This window comes from Calidris pugnax, unplaced genomic scaffold (genome assembly GCF_001431845.1).
Source record: "Calidris pugnax isolate Ruff unplaced genomic scaffold, ASM143184v1 scaffold41, whole genome shotgun sequence".
Taxonomy (NCBI): Eukaryota; Metazoa; Chordata; class Aves; order Charadriiformes; family Scolopacidae; genus Calidris; species Calidris pugnax.
The window spans coordinates 3,993,788-4,012,596 of NW_015094509.1; the positions used below are offsets into that span (position 1 = coordinate 3,993,788).

Genomic DNA, 18,809 nt, shown 5'->3' on the forward strand with positions numbered 1-18,809 from the left:
ATCAAGGTCTGATCTCTGAATCTCTGCTTAGGAGATTCCTTTTCACAGGTTAAACTGAGATCTCATTTGTCAGTTTCTGAAGAATTTAGTGTGTGTCCCGTTGATTTTGTCATCTTCCAGATATTTCGTAAGACTTTCCTTATCTCATTTCAAGCAGAGAACTTTGAGTATTATACATCAATGTTATTATCCTTTAATCAACCAAAATTACAGAAAATATAATGTGAAGCTGGTTTGATAGGATTATTTTCCATAAACACAAATGAACTCACATTAATTATGCTACTGTCTTTTAATTCTTTAGTAATTCAGTTTCATATTAGCTGTTCCATTATTTTTCGAAGGATTTATGTCACACTGACAAGCCTATAATTACTTGGGTCATCTCTTTTATTCTTTTTAGATATTGGTATGTTAACTTTTTTTTTTTTTTGCTCTCCTGAAAGTGCCCCTGTGTTGTAAGAGTTATTGAAAATCAACATTAATAGTCAAGCTCCTCAATGGTGCTTTTAAACCTGTCAGATACAGGCTAGCCTAACTTGCTAATTTAAAAATGTTTAATTTCCTGTTCCAAAGCAGAATTGAAACAGCTTCATCTCTTAGCCCTCCCAATCAAGGCAGGAAAAACTGGGAATGCTCAGGGTCCCCCATCACTCGGAATAAGTCATAGAGGGCAACGACAAGAATAATGTCTGACTGTGATACAGAAGAGAATGCGACAAGCAAATAACTCTTTGACCTGTCTCTTGTTTAAACACAATTGCTCCTGTTCCAGCAGATGTGGAAAGTGAGATGTGGGGAACCTTAGCAATGTCCCCACTGGGATATATCAAACCTAAGATTAGAAGCCAGAAGGTCTGAGCCCCTCCATGCCTAACAGCAGCTCCTCACACACCCTCCCCTCTGTGAACCAGAGGTTCCAACCAAAAATCACCACAAACAAAAATGTACAACTGTTTAATATTAGTTGATTTTCTTTTTATTGGAATCACAGTTAACAATAACTATGAAAAGAGAAGTAAATCAATTAATTGCTGATTTTTTTTTTCATTTCTTCTGTAGAATTGATGGGGTTTGCCTCAGGTTAAATTTTTCTGTAAAGCAGTCAGCAGACATGGAGCTAACATGATGTATAACCACAACTACAAGTAATTTTTTAAATAGGACCGATTATCATTCGGGCTCTTATGTTGTCTATTTATGGAGATAATGGGAACAAAAAAAAAAGAAAATAAAAAAGTAATGCAGACATACAAACAAATGCTGTGTTAGGAACCTCGAAAAGCAGCTAGGGACATTCCATGCCAAACCAAGCTAGTACAGTATTGAAAATCAAACAGCCACATTTTAAGTTTATTTCTTGTAAGGTTGGACTTCTGAAACATGCAAGTATGCATGAGCTTAAAAGAATTATGAAGTCAAAGTTAAAAAAATAAATTACAAATTTAGATAAATGTCTGACACAGTCTAGTACTAAAGCAGTCACACTTTTATATAGCATTTTCTGAGATATGTTCAAGTAGGAAAGCAGCTGAGACCAACTAGTGTCACTGAAAACAAGCTATAATGTTAAAATATTGAATTGCCCTTAGCCAGAGTAGCTAATACAAGTTATAAATTTGAATTCTGTTCCTTTTTGCTTAGTGCTTGGAAATGTGGAATGATCCAGCAACAATGAGAAATCTATATGAATTGAATAGTGTATTTGCTTCGTTGTGATTTAGCATACTAAAACACTCAGGCAAAAGAAAGGCTGCATTAAGAGAACACCAAGTGACTCGTATTCAAAAGTTCGGCAGTATCATATCTGAGATTGCTTTTATAATGCTAATTCAGCTCAGCTGCGTGAGTCCTTTTCCAAACAGCAGGTCATTTAATGGGAACTTTATTTTTTGGAAGACCTCTCTCCACTCAGATCTGGGAATAAGCCAACAGTTTGTGTTGAAGAAGACACTTAATGCGAGGTAGCCAATCCCTTGTTTGCTGTAGAAATGGAATTTGATGTAGCGAATGAGGTGGCACTTGCAGAAGGCTTGCTGGACTATGGAATTTGAATATTGTCCAGAAGAATTCAAACTTTTATTTTCCTATAATATTCCAAGGTCATACTGCAATAATTTAAGCCAACATTTTTTGAAATGTCATTAAATCTGTTTTCCTCATTTTCTATACCCCATCTTAAATCCTCATGGCTTGATTTGGTGGAATTTTAAACTGTCATAGTTGTAATTTAACATTTCATTGACTGTATGTCTCAAAGGAATTGCAGCGACCCACAGTTAGTCAGAAGTTGAGTTATAGGATACCTGCTGTCCGTCTAAACCAAAGTGACTGTGATAATTTGCTGTTCTTTTCTTTTTTACTATTCTTGGAACTTAAGTCCAGGAGACTATAGGCACTCTGAAGTTATTTTTACTCTGAAGTTAATTAATAACTCTTAATATAATAACTCTGAAGTTAATTACTATGAAAAACCAGGTCCAAGGTACCTCAGCTTAGGCATCCACAATTTTGGCATGCTTCCTTTGTTTCCATCTAAAAGATGTGAAAGAACTGAAATACATAGTGGCTGGATATCCATAGAAGGTGCACGTTCACCAATTCCCCAGCTCTTTGCCCTGCTTCCTGAGGAAAAGAAGCATCCATAGATGGACCTGGATCTCCATCAATGGTTCTCCACCAAGGTGCTGCATTCATTGGGCAACCTACGCATCAGCTTAATTCACTTTCTGCAAAGCAAAGATGGTACCACTGACTGAGCTCATGAGAATAAAGTCAAATTAGTGGGTGGTAATTAAATGCTCAGATGCTGTCATGAGGAACTCCATAGAAAAGCAAGTAAGAAATTAATAATGTTCTATCAAGAACAGCGTCTGAGCAGAGAGCAATAAATAAAGTGCAAGGTCACATGTTGAAATGGGAAGAAATTATCTGGGCACCATCCACTCTGTCCAATAAATGAGGTAAGGGTATGTTGAAAAGATAGTTTATGGTCTGATAATCAAAGGCCATTGTCAGGTGCTTTCACAGAGAGTGCAAGTTAAGTTTGCACGGGTAGCTTATTTTTATTCTGACCTGTTCTAACTGTTCCTGTCTTTGCTTATCCTTTGGCAATAACCACTGAAACTGTGGGGTATGCATATGCCTGTTTATGTGCCATTTCCTAGATTTTTGGTAGCAGAAAAAATACGTACTTTGTATCACACAAAGATACATAGCTGCAATTTATTTCATATTACATTTCATTGGGACTTTCGAGTTCCCTAATTTGTTGAAACTGCTAAACCTCTAAATTCAAAGTTTGTATCATTAACAGAAACATGCTCTAATTACCCGAATGTAGCATGACATATGTATTCACTAGGTACCCAACTTCTTATGGAATTTAAGTGTATAAACAAGCTCAAATACATCTACTGACAAGAAATTACATAGAAATTACTCATCCAATTGAGCAGCATCCCCCCTATATCTGCTTTTTCTAACCATTTCGTCTACAACACAGCATTATTGTCTCATACACTTTTTTTTTTATGACTCCCATTTGTATTTCCTTATTAAAACATGGCTTTAAATAAGTAACTTGATCAAGATCAGTTGAAAATCCATGGCACTGCCAGGCACCACGCCTGCGTTTACAAATCCCTGGTTGGTGCTTTCGTCACAGTAAAATTCTTCCTTTCCTTTAACACTCACTAGAATTCACTCCTTAAAATATTACTCCTATAAAATATTGTTGATTTTTTAAAATTTAAATAGCAAGAGAAATGTTTTTCCGATAGCATTGGAAATTAAACATTGATTCCTGCCTTTCTTTTATTAGGATCCAGTCTCCAGCTCAGCTGTATTCACTCCTTACTTGCGTGGACTTTTCTTCCTACAGCATTTTAAATGGTCTAATTTTACTTCAGATTTTCATTCTGTGTACATCACCAGCTGTGAGAAAAGCCACTTTCCTCATGAACTTCTTTTCATTTTGGGGGCTTGTTGCAGTGCCAAGTCAAAACCTTTTGAACCTTCAATTGGTTTCCAGCAGTATTGACGGGTAACCTGTATTTTGGGAAGCTACGTGTAAAGCCTTTATCTGTCATTCTGACCTCTAAATTTTGGATATATCAGAGAATTGAATCTTCTAGCAAGATTTTTTCTTTATTCTACTGTGTTACAAGACCATGCTCTGTAAAACTATTTCTCCCACCAATACAACCTCCAGCAACCCAGAATATCACGGTGTAAGAGAGACGTTGGTCTGGAGCCATCTACTGGCTCTATTGCTGCACTTTAAGAAGTAGATTTGAAAAATGACTTTCCACATGTAATTTTATTGGAATTATAAAAATAACAGCACACATTAATAGATTAATCACCTAAGTATGTGAATTTTCTTGTGTACTAGTTCTTTAAGTTTAAATACTCAGTGAACTTAATATGGCCCAACTATCAAAATAAAAAAGAATCTATCTTGCTTTCATAAACAAAATAAAAATGGGGGAAGAAGCCTAAAAAAGCTCTTATTTCTCAATAACACTGAAAAGAAGCCAAGGAACAGGGTAATATTAATGCTAAAACGTAAACAATTTAGTGGAATAATCCACATATCTTTAGTTTTATTGCTGTGATTAAGAGGATAAATAATTCTTACTGCCCTATTTGATGCTTCATAAGATTTCACCCTGAATTTTTATGTGCTGTTCTAAAATAGCTAAGATGCACCATGTACAGTTTTCTTGGGATTAAAGAAAGGTCTCAGTCAATTTTATGACGTTCTTCAAAGGTTTTTTATTAAAAATAAATTCAGACAAAGAAGGTAGCAGACGAACAGAAGTATAAAGCCTTTAGAACCAGGACTTCTAATAAACAAGCTGCTATGAATTAAAAATAATCCAGATGATTTAGTTTGGAGACCAAAAGTACATTTATAAAATGATGCTGTTAAGTATAATTACTCATCATTACTATTAAGTATTTATTCATTTATTATATGATAATATTGATAACTATCTGTGCCATAATTTAGTCTTCTTTCTATTATTGCAAGAATTTATGCAACTTCAACTGTGTCTTAAGGAGCAAGAGAGAGCATTTTACAGATTTTACCAGTTTGAGCGAGATTCTTTGCACCTATTAAATAAGTATACATATACATCGATGTATATGTATGTACACACACAGATACACAAACATATATACAAACTAACTCATTACGCTAATGTCTATACATACATATGCATATATGTATATATATACATGCATGTATATCTACATATAAGTACATATATATACATATGTGTATATACATGTATATATGTATGCAATAGATGTATATTCTTCTCTATATGTATATACATATACACACATGCATGCACATGCACGCACACCTATATATCACACCTAACTTTAACTTGGACCTTCTACAATCTCAGTTAAACAAAATCCTCTGTTGGCTGTTAGTTCTGCTGGGATTAAACATTATTCACATTTGCCCTCAGCAGATCCCTCAGCAGGACAGACTTCCAACAGGAGCTGTAAGTGGCAAGTGATTTTATCAAGGAATGCAAAATGCAATTTAAAATGTATAAAAGGCAGATAAACAACAAGACTTCCCAGCATGAAGAGGAAAGCATAGACATATTGCAGGTTTGGAGACCAGACTATGGGAGCTAAAACTAAGAAGAAAGACATTGCCACCATCACAAATGGAATTGGTAGAAACACCTGCAAGAGAAAGAAAAAAAAAATAAAAATTTTAGGAAAAAAACTGACCAACTGTGATTTTATGCCTCATTCACAACAGTAATAATGTGTTCCTTGCCACACTAGAGTACTGTTTCTCATTCACCTGGCCTAAAATTGCCCACAAGATAGGCAGTTTTTCTAAAATACTTGTTCAGGCTCCATCTACTGTCAAGTGGGAGGGACAGACAGGCCCTGAAAACCATTTGTCCACGTATGATATGATGGGCTCCTAAAAGAAAGGGTTGGGGGCCTACAGGAAGCCTTGACAATGAGCATGCACTTCTAACCCGTGTTTCTTACAGCTAGACTGAGATTCAATTAAACCTATCCTTAAGGTCTGTGGTTGTGTCAGGAAAGATGAGAGCAGAGAAAGGTTTAATTTAATTAACCCGGAATGGCTAGCCTGGTTTCACATCGTTTGTGCATCACCCCCATTCTGCCCATGACCATCTCTTGTTTTGAAGCGGTGACCTCTCTGGGGCAGAGACCATCTCTTTGCTTCTTTTCCTTCTACAACAAGGCAAAGTTTTGGAATAAAGGTCTAAATATTGTGGTTATTATTTACATTTTTACAGTGACTGTCCACTTCTGACTTGCGCCCATTCCATAACTTTTGTGTGTTATCCATGACTCAAAAAAAAAATCTGCAAAAAATATTTAAAAACTTATTTCCATTTACTTTGTATGGTCGATGTAGATGAGGTTCCCGGTAGCGAAGAACAATCAGGCTTGCACAAGTCAATCCAATCATAAGCCAGGCAGAAAATCCAAAGTAATTTGTCAACATAATAAGGTCAGAGGGGATTATAAAAATGGATGCAATGGTAGTTGAGAAAATCATGGCTGGTGCTGGGGTACAGGAGTGGACATTAAGCATGGATATTAAAACAGGTAGGTGTCCTGACTGACTTCCAGCGTAGCTCAATCGACCTAGTGTGAACACGCTGCTGTTGAGGGCACCAAATATTGAGACAGCAACTGAGACAGGAATGATCCAGGCAACGGAGGGGATGACTCGGTCAGCCCAAGTGACTGCCACCGCAACTGCAAGGAAACAAAGCATTAGTGGCAGCGTAGGCATCATGTTCTGAATTACTGACAGACTCAACAGAAATGAATCTTAAAATACATGAAATACCTATTATTTACCAGCAATGCCTTTATTTTTCTTGCAGTAGTCAAACATGACTCATCTGATCCTGCATTGGGTCCTGCATTTCGGTCACAACAACCCCCTGCAGCGCTCCAGGCTGGGGGCAGAGTGGCTGGAGCTGCCCAGCAGAAAAGGACCTGGGGGTGTTAGTGGACAGTCGGCTGAACAGGAGCCAGCAGTGTGCCCAGGTGGCCAAGGCCACCAGCATCCTGGCCTGTGTCAGGAACAGCGTGGCCAGCAGGAACAGGGCAGTGATGGTGCCTCTGGACTGGGCACTGGTGAGGCCTCACCTCCAGGGCTGTGTCCAGTTCTGGGCCCCTCACCACAAGAAGGACATTGAGGGGCTGGAGCGTGTCCAGAGGAGAGCCACCAAGCTGGGGAGGGGTCTGGAGAACAAGTCCTACAAGGAGAGGCTGAGGGAACTGGGCACGTTTCGTTTGGAGGAGGCTGAGGGGAGACCTCATTGCCCTCTACAACTCCCTGAAAGGAGGCTGTAGAGTGGTGGGGGTTGGCCTCTTCTCCCAAGGGAATAATGACAGGACCAGAGGAAAAGGTCTGAAGTTGCAGAAGGGGAGGTTTAGATTAGATATTGGGAAGAATGACTTTCCTGAGAGGGTGGTCAGGCACTGGAACAGCCTGCCCAGGGAGGTGGTGGAGTCACCATCCCTGGAGGGATTTAAGAAACGTGTAGACATGGCACTTCAGGGCATGCTCTAGTGCCTGAGATTGTTGGGTTGTGTCTGTTTGTGGGGTTTTTTGTTGTTTTTTTTTTTTGTGTTTGGGATCAATGATCTCAAAGATCCCTTCCAACCATGAAGATTCTGTGATTCTCTGATCCTAAGGGTATTTAATTCAGGAGCTAAAAAATGTCCGGGGGGGTGGGGTGGGAGGGATGACAGCAAGAAGCAGTGCTGCCTGCCGGAGCCAGGCAGGTAAGCCTGCTGGGGCCAATGCCACGGTCACAGAGTGCTCAGCTGCATCTCACCACCATGAATCACAAAGGCACACACATGGGTAAGGCCACACCGGGAAAGAAAATGAGCACATTAGTCCCCAGGGTGACCACAGCGGTGACATGATCTACTGTTATGAGGGAACTGCCCACACGAGCGCCTGTAACAGGCAGAAACGGGTCAGCCAGCGAGTTACTCCTGAGGTTTTGCTTTGAGTGGAACTGGGAAATGTGAAAGACTATTTCTGAAGAAGAGATGTTCAGTATTTCTTGGAAATTAGCTCTAGCCCATATTGTAGCAAGGACTGATATTTAGTGAGTCTATAACCAACTGCCACAAGGAATATAGGTCTTGCAGTGATATGCCCATCAAAAAATTATTAGAGATGGGGAAAACAACTCCTTCCTACCCCACCCCCCCCCAAAAAAAAAAAAAATGTAATGAAAGAATGAAAGAACAAGAACTGCAGCAACACATAGCAATGTTTGAAACAAGAACAATAATTTTATGGATGTCTCCTCAGCTGACCCAGATAGACACAGCTCTCCTGGTATGTCGGGAGCTGCTGATGCCAGCTGGGCAGCTGCTGTTCACAGATACTCTGGTATTTGCTGCCTCTTTCATTGTAGGATGGATCCGCAAATGTATGCATCTCTCCCAACAGATACTCTGATAATGGCTGAGCGATAATACCAGGTTGCTGGGTGACAGCTACACTACTCCCATTTATGCTATTGTGCTGTTCTCACAGGAAAAAAAGTAATTGATCCATCCCAATGAGGTACGTTTTTTGTCTCTCCTGGAGGCAAGGTCTGACAGCTCAGTCTCATTACAGTGGTATTTAAAAGGTGCTGTTTGGAGAAATACAGCTCCTCATGCACCTTTTCATTGCCAAATTACTGCTACAGGAGCTGCATACATTGGATTTTGTATAGGCTCTTCTAGAGGAGCCACAATACACCATGAATAATACCCCCCCACGCACACCCAAAATGGCTATTCTAGATTACTTATCATGGTAGACTTGTCCACCTCCTCAACAGTAATGGCTTTAGCCTGAGATACCACGAGGTAGGAAAGGAAATAGAAGAGAGGATTAAACTACAAGAAAACAAAGGCCTCTATACTCACCTAATTTTACAGGTTTCAATACACTTCTGAATTCTTTCTAGACACTGCAGGTATAAGCCAACATTTTTGACACCCAATAACATTCAGTCCAACTTATGTTATACAGCAAAATTAAACAAGAATTCTCTGTTAAAATTTAGAATGAAACCCAGACTTCCCAACCCTGAAGTTAGATGAGCAAAAGGAACCCAGTGAATTGACATCACATGGGTATGCTAACGGACCACACCTTTTTAATTAAAAAAAAAATCAAATCCGTACCTGAAGAGACAATTTCCTTAGGTGTGAGGACAGTCAGATATGAGATGTTCACCAGTAAGTAAAAAACAATTACTGCCGGAACAGCAGTCATCACAGTTAATGGGATATTTCTGCTAGGGTTTTTCATCTCCTCTGAAAAATACAATTAAAAAAGACTAATAAAGCAAGCAATGCAGCTTCTGCAAGTGTGTTTCAGTAGAGAATCTGCGCAGAGCTTGATAAGACCAACACCAAAGTCCTGCCCAACCCCTAACCATGGTTCCTTTGGTATACTGCTTGTGAAGTCCTACAGTTGTTCTCAAATAGTTTACTATCAAAGAAGTCTAAACAAAATATTTTTCATTTTTTCAAATCTCTTCTTATTTAGCTATTTTTTAACCATCTTGAAAGGAGGGATGGATAGAGGCCTGATAGACTGATTTAAAACAATGACCAAAGGACTGGTAATTAGATGAGAGATCAGGAAGAAATTCTTTACAGTGAGGGTGGTGAGGCACTGGAACAGGTTGCCCAGAGAAGCTGTGGCTGCCCCATCCCTGGAGGGGTTCAAGGCCAGGCTGGATGGGGCTTTGGGCAACCTGGTCTGGTGGGAGGTGGCCCTGCCTTTGGCAGAGGGGCTGGAACTCGATGATCTTCAAGGTCCCTTCTAGCCCGAACCATTCTATGATTCTATGATTACTTTTCTCTGATTTAACAAATATTTGACTTTTAGAATAGAAAATGGATTCACTAAGAACTTTTCAAGCAGCCATACTTTTCAATCACAAGCTTGAACATCAGGCTCTGAAGTCAGTTTATTTATTCTTACATCACCTCACGAGTCCTGGTCTGAAACTTTCTGAGTGTTTTTTCCTATTCCTGCACAAAACCTTTCTCCTTGTCCTTACCCCAGGAAATACAGAAAATGTAAAAGGGGACAAGACTGAAGGTATTGACAGAGGAGCAGTAATGCAGTGGCTTTAAAAGGGGGGGCCATTCCCAGCTGGATTCTGCTGTTGATTATCTTTTCCAGGGCAAAGGTTGTGGAGGAAAACTCTTCAGCACTAAGCCTGCCATCAAACTTTGCAGCTGAACAACCGAGGCACGAGCACACGTTCCTGACCATGTGGCAGTCCCAGCAAACGATGGAGCTGGTTTCCAGAACCCTAATCCTCACCTCAGTCAAAAAGGGTCTTTTTCCCCTCTTTCTCTCCATCCCTTTCCTCTCACTCCCTCTCCCCTTCCCACTCCCCTCAGCATTTACTAAAGGTTTCCTGAGCATTACCAACCAATAACTCACAAGGAGGAAGAAGTGAAATGTCAAACGTGGAGCTTACCTAACCTTTTTTTTTAGGATTCCGAAATCCCTTTCCTCCTTCAAATATAATTTGTCTCCTGCCCAGAAGATCAGCTTTGAGCCTGCCCCAGCGCTGGCTGTCGTGCACAGAGCCAGAGGGACTGAACGAGCACAACAGTGAAACTCAGATACGGTCTATCAGAGAATTTGGGCTTTATTTCAAATGTAAGAAATACACTTGGTAATTTTGAGCCCCGAAGAGTACAATCACCAAAACTGCCAATTTAAAATTGTCTTTCTATTTGTTTTGTTGCTCATTACAGTCCCGCTGTCCAGCTGGCACCTGATGCTTTAGCTGAAGCTCACAGGAATTAAGTTATTGTTGAAGAATAGGATATTCAGTTCAGAAGAGGACTATTGCAAAGGTTGCATCTGCCCAAACAGCTGTGCTGCCCAGTGTATGGTATTTATTATCGCTGCTAACTGAGCAGAAACTAAATTAATATTTTACCAATAATTTTGTATTTTCTTGGGCTTACAAAGCTAAATGCTTGCCTTTAAGGAAATCTTAATATATCAAAATTATGCTTTGCTGATTTATATAACTTTTTTTATTGCAGCATATTGTTAATGCTGGAATAGCTGGATTGTAATAACAGACTTTTTAAACATTAACCCAATTTTCACACTGTTCTTACCATTGAACTTTGTGTTATGCACTTCACACATTCAGTTTATTTAAAGTTTTACATGTGATAGAAGTCAATGGATAAATAGAGTTAAAGATATAAAAGCAACATCCATTTACTTATGGCTTAATTCTATAAATCTGATACTATAAAACACTATTCATTTACCTCATGATGTGTATATCTAACGTTATGAACATTATCTCTGCAGCTTTCATGAAAAACTGCTCTGTTTATTACTGCCACGTGTATATAGATCAGATATAGAACGGGATAAATAAACATATATTCAAAAAGGTTTTGAATGTTTAAAATTGTGCACAAGTTATATAAAAGGATATATACCACTTTCCTTAGGTTATGCTTCATTTTCTGTGCAAAATCTGTTTCCAAAAGAAGTGGTAACTGACCGTCCTATATATCCCATAAAATTTCTATGTTTTAACACAATTCATTATTATTCTTTCCATATACAAATGAGCTGGATAATCTCAGAGAAACTACAGACATTTAAACAAAAATCAATCAATTCTCTTGCTGGATTTGGTCCTTAAAGTGCACATAGTTTAGCATGGGTATCTTATTCCTTTTCTAAAAATGCACTGACGCTGAGAAAGACAAAATGCAACTTTTTAAGGTGAGAAAAAAAAATAATCTGTTTATGCATGACATTTGAAATGAACTGGTTTGATTTCTCTTATACTCCTTTGGAAATGTCAGGCTGATTCTGGAGACTGCACAGGAAGCCAGAAACTTCCCTAGAGAGCAACGCTGTCTTTTCTACAAGCCCCAACAAACACGGGACTTGGGTAAAACGTGAGAGACCCTGTGGTCTTGAAGGAGAGACACATCCTGCTAAGGACGAGCTGAGGAACGTAAGGTGAGGTGACTGCAGAGCAAAATCTCAAGAAATGGAGTGAGATACCTGCCATATAATTGAGGGACCACCAGCCACCGTAGGCGTACAGTCCTTGGAAGAAGGCTTCGGCAACCTGTGACGCGTTGGGGATCTCGGAGCCGAACGCGTCCTCCAACCTGGCCAGGCTCTCCTTCCTCCCCGCCGCGAGGAGAACGACCCCACCGACGGCGATAACAGACAAGGCCAACACCTTCAGCAGGGTGAAAACCGTCTGCACCCAGGCGGCCATTTTAACGCTGCGGCCATTCAAAATCCCCAGGGACCAGAGAACGGCCAGGGCCAAGCATTTCTTCAGCACTTCTGGGGCAGGGCAGACGCCGTAGAAGGGCTGGGTGGCGTATTCAGCGAAGAGCAAGGCTCGAGCAGCATTTGAGGCTGGCTTGGTAAATGTCGACGTCCAGATAAAGACGAAGGCGGGTAGGGATCCAAGGCCTCGTTTAATATGACTGTATTCTCCTCCGGAGAAGGGCAGAGCAGTTCCCAGCTCCGCGTAGCAGAGGGCACCCATCAGAGACACCAGTCCAGACGCGGTCCAGATGGTGAGCGCCACGCCGACGTTGAGCAAGGAATGCTTCAACACCCCCGTGGGGGACACAAAGATCCCTGCCCCGACAATCGATCCTATAATAAAACTTACCCCATCAAAATAACCGATATTTCTTTTCAGTTGCATCTTGGCATTTTCTTTTCTTTTCACACCTTCGGGATCGTCGCTCTTCCCTTTTCCCATTTTTTTTTTTTCTCCTGTGTTTTCACGGCAGATTATATGACTTCAGACACTAGGTTACATGTATTTCCTTCTCACTTTGTTGTTAGCAGACTGTCAAAGCCCTACCGGCTAGTGAAATGTTATGAGAAGCCTGGCTTAATCATTCAGAAAAGAGAGCATACTTTGGGTTTTGGTGTCTTCTTTGCGAAGATGATTAACCAACTACTTCAAGAAACACTGGCAAATCATACACATGTTGGTTTAATATGTACTTCAGAAATTATTAAGGTCTGGAGGCATTTTTAAGGAAACCGGCATAACAAATAATGCAGAGTAAATGCTCATTTCTCAGGTGATTTTCACCAACAGATTTCAAATTTTTTATGTGTGTCTTCAGAGACAACTGCAAGAGGTGGGTAAATGTGACCTTGGCACCAAACCTATGGAAAGAGGGAGGATATAGAAGCCTGAAGAAAGACATCAGCCCTCCTGTTGCCATCAACAGTGACACGGGCATTAGTGGAACAGCCTGGTACTGTTTTTCCACCGTCAATCCATGAAAATGACAGTGATCACCAGTAAACACCAGTATGCTTTGTCTGATGATGATTTGTACGATGAACCCAGTATGGTTTGTCAAATCCCCATCAATCACAGGGTCCAGTGGAGCTTGCTTTTACTTTGCCCATTAAACACTGCCCTAGAAAGAAAATTACCAGCTTATTCCCAGCTTTCCTCAAGCATTCCTTGTTATAGTAGTACCTAAGTGCTTCCTAAGCAGGTATTAATTTTCGGATGTTGCTGTGAGGGGAAGGGGCTCTATCACTGTTTCCATGGTCTTCATGGGGGCTGTGGAACAGAAAGATGAAGGCTGAAAGTTCCCACCACCGTCTTCAGGTGCAGCCACTGATTTTTCTATATATTTAATAACCCATGGTATGTTTTCTGTTCAAAATAAGGAAAAGGAGCTTCTCTTCAATCAGATAGATGTGGAAATACCACTGCCATAGACATTTGCTCCAAGGCTTTGAGCAACCTGCTCTAGTGGGAGGTGTCCCTGCCCATGGCAGGGGGGTTGGAACTGGATGATCTTTAAGGTCCCTTCCAACCCAAACCATTCTATGATTCTATGATTCTGTTCAAGAGATGTAGAGAAAAACAGGCAGAAAGCAGGAAACTAACTGAAAAAGCAGCTCAGTATATACCTTAAGGATTAGGCACCCAAGGCTACCAGCTGCAAAGTTCTTACTTTCTGCAGGCGAAGTTGCAGAACCAGTTTTGTCCCAAAGGTCAAAGCTCAGAAACACAGCAAACAAAACTCGCAGCTTTCACAGTGAAAGACACAGCGGTTTAGATTGGTCCTGAACAGCTGGATTTTCACGCTGGTACAAAACAAATTAGTCTTAAAAATTAGCTTTATGTAATATGCCACCATGTAAAAGGCCTTTAGTCAAAACAGGCATGTGCACCAACTGTTATTTTTTAATTTTTCCAATGACTTGGTTGAAGTGGGTGTCCATCACCACACCAAAACTATGCAGCATGGTCAAGGACAGAATCCACAGCTCCAGAGCAGCTTTTAACCATCAGACAATCCCTCCATCTTTGGCAAATCACTGCAGCACTCACTACAGACTTTCACCTTCGAAAAACATCGAGTCCGACAGACTACAAAAATTTAAGTTCTACACAAAACACACCTCTATTTATAAAAATTCACCCCCATTTTAAATTGTGTTATTCACGTTATGAATTGCAATATGTATTTAAGTTCAAGTATGCATTTACCATGTATTACGAATAGTTCACAGTAATTCAAACATTTATTCACCAGTATTCATGAATTGGAAAATAAGTGTGACAAATGTTTCAAATGGTTAAAATAAGTAATATCCTATTTTACTTCAGTGCCTTTTCTGAGTCTCCTTCTCTGTGCATGCACAGATACTTTTTGATATCCAGCAATCATCCACCTCTTTAATTTGGATGTTTTGACCATATACAGTTGGTTTTGGATGATTATTTTAAAACAAATCAGTATGCATCTTAAAGTACACATGCAACTGATTTTTTTTTTTCGCTGTTCACCCTAAAGTATGTTAATTTCTAGTATAACAAAGGCATTTCCAAAACCTCCCAAGAAGCAGATTAATAAGGATTTTTTTTACTTCTGACAAAGCTGCCTGACATCAGAAAACCCCACTGAGATTATTACTGTCTTGTGTGTGCTTTCTGTCTACCTCAGATAAACACTTCTGGACTTTCAGTCAAGTGCTTCAGAGATTTATGCAGAGTATGCTTTTCATTCTGGTGGGTTGTTGCCAGAGTAGGAGGAGGTAAGAGCTGAGACAATGACAACGTTCCTACAAATCTAACAGCAACTGATGTTCTGGAAACAGGACACTAGCAGTACCAGGGCAGAACTCAGTAAAATACAGCTTGGTGACACACCACCAGGGAAAAGATAAATGATTAAAATAACCTAAACGTGTTTGTAAGACAGGTCTAAGACTCCCCTGATACGTGGAGTAGACTGAAAGGTTATATCATCATCAAAATGAAATGCCCAAGTGCTGCAATTTTTACACTCAACAGGGAATGACGACGTTTCTTTTGAGTGTCAACTACTGAGCTCTTTTTGGCAGCTATGGTTGAAAGCTGAAACTTCAGCTGATCACCTCTAGTTCTAGCATTTTGCATTTTCCCTTTTAATTTTCTCTCAAAATTCTTTTAGCCTTCCGTGTCAAGTTTTTCACCATCAGCTGTCTAATGCTTACCACAACTCATACGTTCAGTCACTGTTGTTTCCCTGGATTTTTAAGCAAGAAACCAATACAGAAAAGTAATGAAATAACATTTTTGTTGCCTAAAATTGGTATGTATTATCTCCTAATTGTAATCAATTGAATTTCAATGTACTTGGATAAGGAGTCTGGATTTCAATCTTGTCAGTAATTTTCCGTGGGTATTCACAAGGTCTTTCCTATGATCCACCCGCCAATTAGATGGACTAGAAAGAATCCCACCTGTCTAAACAATTTTAAAATACTTATTTAGTTCCTTTTCAATCGACTACACAGATGTGTTGCAAGTATAGTTTTGACTTATCTCTGCATCATCCGAAATCCTTTAAGGGGAGAAGATGTAGATGTAGAAAATTAGAACCTAATTTGTCTTGCAAAGTTTCGATAAGTAGTCTGCTGTGCTGTCTCTGAAGAAGCTTGCTGGTGCTGACATTCAGCAAGGATGACGAACAAGAAGAACAAAGGAAAAACCCAAAGAGACCTTCTAGGGAAAAAAAACAGTCACAATTAATCTTCCTTGGCATATGTCGAGGGACAAACTCTATTTAATATGACTGATAAACTTTATCATAATCCTCCTTTTCTTCCTCCTCTTCTTCAGCTCCCCTTTTGTGAGGAATATGACATTTCAAAGCAGTTTTTGTCTTGCCTCCTGAAAGGAGCTCAACAGCTATTCAAGGATTTCTGCGAGTCCCATTAGATAAAGTCAGTTTCCAATCTGCCACCCCAGACCCCGTGACGTATTCGCAAACTTTTATTTAGAACACGAGTCTGCACAGAGAGGCACACGACAACCTACTGCCTGGGCAATACTCTTTTTTTTCCTGGTACTCTGCTGAACTCATTATACATCTGCCTTTTAGTAAAAGTCCTAAGGATTTATTTGTTTTCCTGGCAAGCACATCATTCTACTATCGATCAAGAAGCAGACCCACACCTAATTACGAACAAAAAACCACGGAGAAAGTCATTGCTTTGTGATGTCCTACAAAGTTTGCACTTGCATCCCATAAAGCTGTTTATACCAGCCACAGACTTTACTTCTACTACGTATTTCTCTTTGATAAAACACCAATTTAAGTGTGTTTGCAGGAGCTGCTGAACACATTTTTTTGCCGTAACGGATGTTAATAGTCGGTGATAAGTGATAATATCAGCAACAGCATTCATCTGTGCAAATGCAGACGTTTAAAAACGAGATATCTGCTCTTCAATAGGCTCTCCCCGTCACAAATTGCAAAGATGGGTTGAGACTCACTCAAACCTGGCAAAGGCTGTGTGACCTGCCCACGGGAAGTGATCCCCCTTCGACTTTTAGATGGTTAGATGAATCTACCCCTCCTCATACGGGGATGGGCTTGCATTTCTTACACCAAACGCTCAGTGTTGCAATGGAAGCTGACACAGTCATGCTCCAGCGCCCCAAGGAATAAAGCCTTTCATGAAGCATGTCAATATGGTATTGTACGTGGGCACTACAAGAGCACTGATATTAAAAAGGACGTACGGTGCCAAGTCCAAGAAAGAAGCCGTTTCAGACATCTAGTCCAGCTTTATTGAACTTTGTTTAGCCAAAATCCACCTTCAACTACATCTCTCTTCAAAACCCTAGTTGTACTGTAACAGCCAGTGCCTTGTCACTACTCCTGGTCACCTGAAGGCTCTCCCCGTGGTGCAGGCAGGCCATGCTGAGCAAGACCCCACAGCCGTGGGCAGCAGAAACCACCAAGCTGCTCCACAGAGCCCTGGGGTTTTTCCTGCTCTTCAGAACCCATCAGGGGTTGCGCCATGCATCAGGGCTGGGAGCCCCAGATTTCAGCAAGCTGCCCCTAAACCGTTACCGCAAACCAGCAGATAAAACTTTCCAAGACCCAATTTAAAGTTCAGAAAGTTCATTCTTTATTGCGGCACTGGGTGCACGGGGGGTAGCTCCTCCTGTTGTGCACACCAGATATTGTTGTCAAATTAAATCTATACACAACAGGGATACATAGTCAATGTAATTTCAAGAAAACATCAGCATATTCATTACATTTCCAAGAATTCATTTACATGTTATAAGCAGCTTTGGGGCATGTGTAGTTGTGCCTTCTGGTGGTCCTCATTTGGAGTGAGGGTCCTTTCTTCCTCAATCTTCATCATCTTCACCCGGCCTTTGGCTCACTTTTCATGTTGGCAAAACATTCCAACTGCTTAATTGCTCATTAAAGCTAATGATCTCCCTGCTACCACCTGTTTGTCAGACAGTGTCCATGTTTATTGCATCCCTGTCTTAGGTCACCATGTTCTCAGGGCCACAGACACTCTTTCTTGTCTTACTAAGCCCTTGAAACCATTTGGGATGGTTACTAAAATGGCAACATTTCTTCTCTAAAAGATTCTCTACAGTTTAACAATTTATAAATTCTTTCTTGTCTTACTAAGCCCTTGAAACCATTTGGGATGGTTACTAAAATGGCAACATTTCTTCTCTAAAAGATTCTCTACAGTTTAACAATTTATAAATGACATAAAGTCGGCCTCAGGTATCACCACAGGCAGGCCCCTGGGCAAGCAGCCAACTCTCAAAGCGCTGCCAGGGCTTTGGTGCATTAGAAAAGGCCTCTTCTTACAGAAGCGACTCCATGGCCCCTGCCAAGCCCAAGCCAGGCTGGAGCCATGACTGGAGGAAACTCTTCACGGGGTGTGAAGGGTTTTCATCAGCCGTGATGTAAAAAAAATCAGCCATGAAATAAAAAAAAAAAAGCCCAAAGCCCCCAAACACCCCCCCTGTAATGAATAACTGAAGATTTGTTGCTGATCAAATCTTAGGATTATCCTTTTCTGTTATACATAGTGTAAGAAAGTCCTGACTTACACAAACTGCAATGCTATCAAAATGTGTCTATGCAAGTGAATGTTTATCCTTGTACTAACCAAATGCATGTAAGAGATGGCACAAGCTGATTATGCCACCACCACTTGTAAAACTTGCCTAAAGTCGGATTGTAATTTACTGACCAAACAATTTAAGCAAGAAGAACGAGCCCATTGTGGCAGTCTTGAGAACTCCCTAACAAGAAGAGATGTCCACAATGTTATATTGCTAAACCACATGAGAATGTCCTGTTTTGACAAGATAAGTTTAACCCCAATGTTATCCATGTTTTAACTTTGTACTAATTAATCAGGTAGAAGG

The 18,809-nt window shown here is 40.3% G+C and overlaps 1 protein-coding gene across 1 annotated transcript; it reads right to left on the bottom strand.

Moving 5' to 3' along the window:
• Positions 1–5,469: 5,469 nt before the first annotated feature.
• On the bottom strand, positions 5,470–12,848 carry SLC7A13 (solute carrier family 7 (anionic amino acid transporter), member 13). Its single transcript, XM_014965290.1, has 4 exons — positions 12,125–12,848; positions 9,235–9,366; positions 6,416–6,780; positions 5,470–5,715 (listed from the first exon to the last, which is right to left on the bottom strand). The coding sequence occupies exons 1-4, from the start codon at positions 12,846–12,848 to the stop codon at positions 5,470–5,472; spliced, it is 1,467 nt and encodes a 488-aa protein (XP_014820776.1).
• Positions 12,849–18,809: the final 5,961 nt, after the last annotated feature.